General features: G+C 53.8%; 1 protein-coding gene across 1 annotated transcript; it reads left to right on the plus strand.

Annotated features, from left to right (window-relative positions):
- The first annotated feature begins 340 nt into the window (after positions 1 to 340).
- LOC119368552 (protein SRC2 homolog) lies at positions 341 to 1,379 on the plus strand. The gene has a single exon (XM_037633782.1). The coding sequence runs from the start codon at positions 645 to 647 to the stop codon at positions 1,092 to 1,094; it is 450 nt and encodes a 149-aa protein (XP_037489679.1). The 5' UTR covers positions 341 to 644; the 3' UTR covers positions 1,095 to 1,379.
- Positions 1,380 to 2,895: the final 1,516 nt, after the last annotated feature.

The raw sequence follows: 2,895 nt of genomic DNA on the forward strand, positions 1-2,895 counted from the left end.
GGGGTTGGCGGAGAAAAATAGGCTGCGTGGCCGCGGCAAGTGTAAATTAATCCAAACTGCCTCTCGTCTCCCGCACGGATAATTGGATATGCTTTCTTGTGATCAACATACGGCTGAGACGGAGTTGGCGTTTTTAACTGGCTCTATCCCAATCCCAAGATAACCGAAATATATAAACCGCTCTACTAGATAACAAATCGATCCAAATCATGGGATTTCTTCCACGGCAAACAAACAAACAAAATAAATCATGGGGCTTCCCTTGCCTCCGAAGCAACCGGACGTGCATAAATTACCCACAAATGCAGGGGAGGATTCGTGGGAATTCCCCTCTGAATTTTCGTCCTTGTGAATAGCCTACGAAAGCGAGAGATCCCGGAGGAAATTCCTTGGTGCCCCCCAAAGTCGCCGGTCTTGGGAGGTTGCACGCGTAGTTTTGCTAGATATATATTCCACCCGCGCCTCCCTGATCGATCGCTCATAGTTTAGCCGAACCGAACACCGAAGACTTTGACCCCGCGATCGGCGATCCAACTGCCGCACCAGGTTTATTATTTCCCCGCCCCGCAAGGCGCAAGCTCTTCCCACAACTTTCCTCCCTAGCCAGCTCCGCCCTCTCCTTCCTCCTCCAGCCGAAAGCAGCAATGGTGAGGCTGGGGCCTCTGGCCGCGCAGCACGCAGGAGCGTTCGCCCACGACCTGGGGCTGGGGAGCCCCGCGGCGCTCGTGGCCTTCGCTGTCGTGGCGACGGTGGCGGTGGCCGCCGTGGCCGCCTTCGGCTGCGCCAAGGGGGCCAAGAAGCCGCACCGGCAGGACAACAACAACGTCTACTACTACGGCCAGGGTTACCCGCCGCCGCCTCCCGCCGGGGCGTACGGATACCCGGCGCAGCAGCCGCCCCCGGGCTACGCGTACCCGCCGCCGCCCGTCGACGCCGGGAGGAAGCAGGGAGGGCGCATGGGTGCCGGCGCGGGGCTGGCCCTCGGCGCAGGCGCCGGCCTGGCCACCGGCGTCATCGTCGGCTCGGCGCTCAGCTCCGGGTGCGGAGGAGGCGGTGGGTGCGGCGGCGGTTGCGGTGGCGGCTGCGGCGGTTGACTTGATCGTACCACGACGTGCTTATCGGCTTGCCTTGGTGTGCGTAGTGGTTAGACAGTTGGGGCTTTGATAATTGTAGATACTGCTACTACTATACCGTCGCGTGTGATGATGGGCGTGACTCTATGTCCACTTGTTTAATTATTACTACGTGATGAGTATATTGTGAAAGCAGCATGATTTGGGGCGTGCATGCATGCCGTTCTTTTCCATGTAACAAATGATGATCAAGAATTCAAGATAGACACGGAAATGAAAATGCTGGTTTGATTGCAGGACAAGATATATCTTTGAGTTGACGGTCTTTGATTTGCACCATCTGGTGCCTCCTACTGGTGCACAAGAAAAGTACTAGGACTATTCGACGGTCTTTGATTTGCACCAAAAAGCCTAGTGGCAGGCACGAGTAGGAGGCAAAAGCCTAACGTTAATTGTCCGCCACCAGCAGCTAGTACTATTTCAGTTTCAACTGACGCAGCCATTTTTGCCGACACTGACAAGGCCGGTATATTGCTACGCTGAATCAAGGAGGGCAGTGTGAGGCCTGCTCGTGTCGACAACTCTAGAAATGCCACAGTACCTATTCACTTTGCCGGGACGAGCGACAACTGTTGATCTATCATCTAAGGGAGGCTGGTGACTCGTACCGCTTCACAGCTCAGATCGTCATCTCAGCCGTTGATCTCGGGATGGACGGCAGTAGCCGCATCACTTACCTTTTTAAAAGTTACCGCGTTGTCGTTTTACTGTACCTGTCGCTGTCCTTCTTTTTTAACTCACATGGCCCCTTTTAAGCTCTCCTCCGGCTTGTGGAGGGGGCATCTGGATTGTATCTGGGCTTGGCCCCGCAGCCGCCGTGTTCCGGCCGGCAGAAACCCTAGCTACTCTCTCTTGAGGTTGAATGAAATCGTTCCCAAAATTGCCCAACTTTCGAGTGATTTCCTCTGTTTAGTGCGAGAATTCAGTGTCAGATATAGCTAGATCCTGACAATTGGTATACAGAGCGTAGTTTGTTGTTCTTGGAGGCGCATCTGAGTTCCAGATCTGATCTGGACTCCGATTTGCTTCGGCGGCGGTGTTGGAGGCGATTGGCGGCGGTAGATCGATCGGCAGCAGAAAGGCTGGAGTAGTGGTTCCTGGAGAAGATTTCTTCAGTGTAAAATCCCACCCAACCCTCCCTTTCAGTGTTGCTCTCTCTCCGACGGCGCGGCGTCGACAAAGGCCAGAAGCCAAGGGTGGTTTTTGTGCGGGTTGGTTGCCAGGCGCCGGCGTAAAACCCCTTCCCTCCACTCCCCAAGTTCACCTCGGGCCAGAATTTTTCTGAATGACAAACACAAATCTGGCGGAGATGGCAGGCGAAACTCAAAACACTGACTTGTTGGAACTCGAATCTCTGCAATTGGACATCAAAACACTCAGGCAAGAGCGAGAAGAAGACAGGAAGGAGTTCTACCACTTTACAGAGTCAGTCAACAAGAATTTTGCCAGCATTCAGAGAAACTTCAAGAAAATACAGAGTACCTTGCAGAAAATAGCCACAGAGCAATCGGGGGAAGAAGAGGAGGACGACGAAGAAAGGCCAGATCCTCTCTCAGGACAGGGCAGCACTGCTATTCCGCCAGGCAGGCCACAACAACTACCAAACAACCACCTGGCCACTGAAAAACAGGACCCGAGTACTGTTGGATCAACTATTCTGGTAGATAAAACAACAGGCAGAGAACTGAACTTGGATGGCACCCCAAAAGGGCCTTATAAGCACCCCAATCACGCTACCAACAAGCAAGAATTTCACACTCCT

This window comes from Triticum dicoccoides, chromosome 2B, assembly GCF_002162155.2.
Source record: "Triticum dicoccoides isolate Atlit2015 ecotype Zavitan chromosome 2B, WEW_v2.0, whole genome shotgun sequence".
NCBI lineage: Eukaryota > Viridiplantae > Streptophyta > Magnoliopsida > Poales > Poaceae > Triticum > Triticum dicoccoides.

Coding starts and splice junctions, on each gene's coding strand:
- LOC119368552 (XM_037633782.1), top strand. CDS start 645: ATGGTGAGGCTGGGGCCTCTGGCCGCGCAGCACGCAGGAGCGTTCGCC.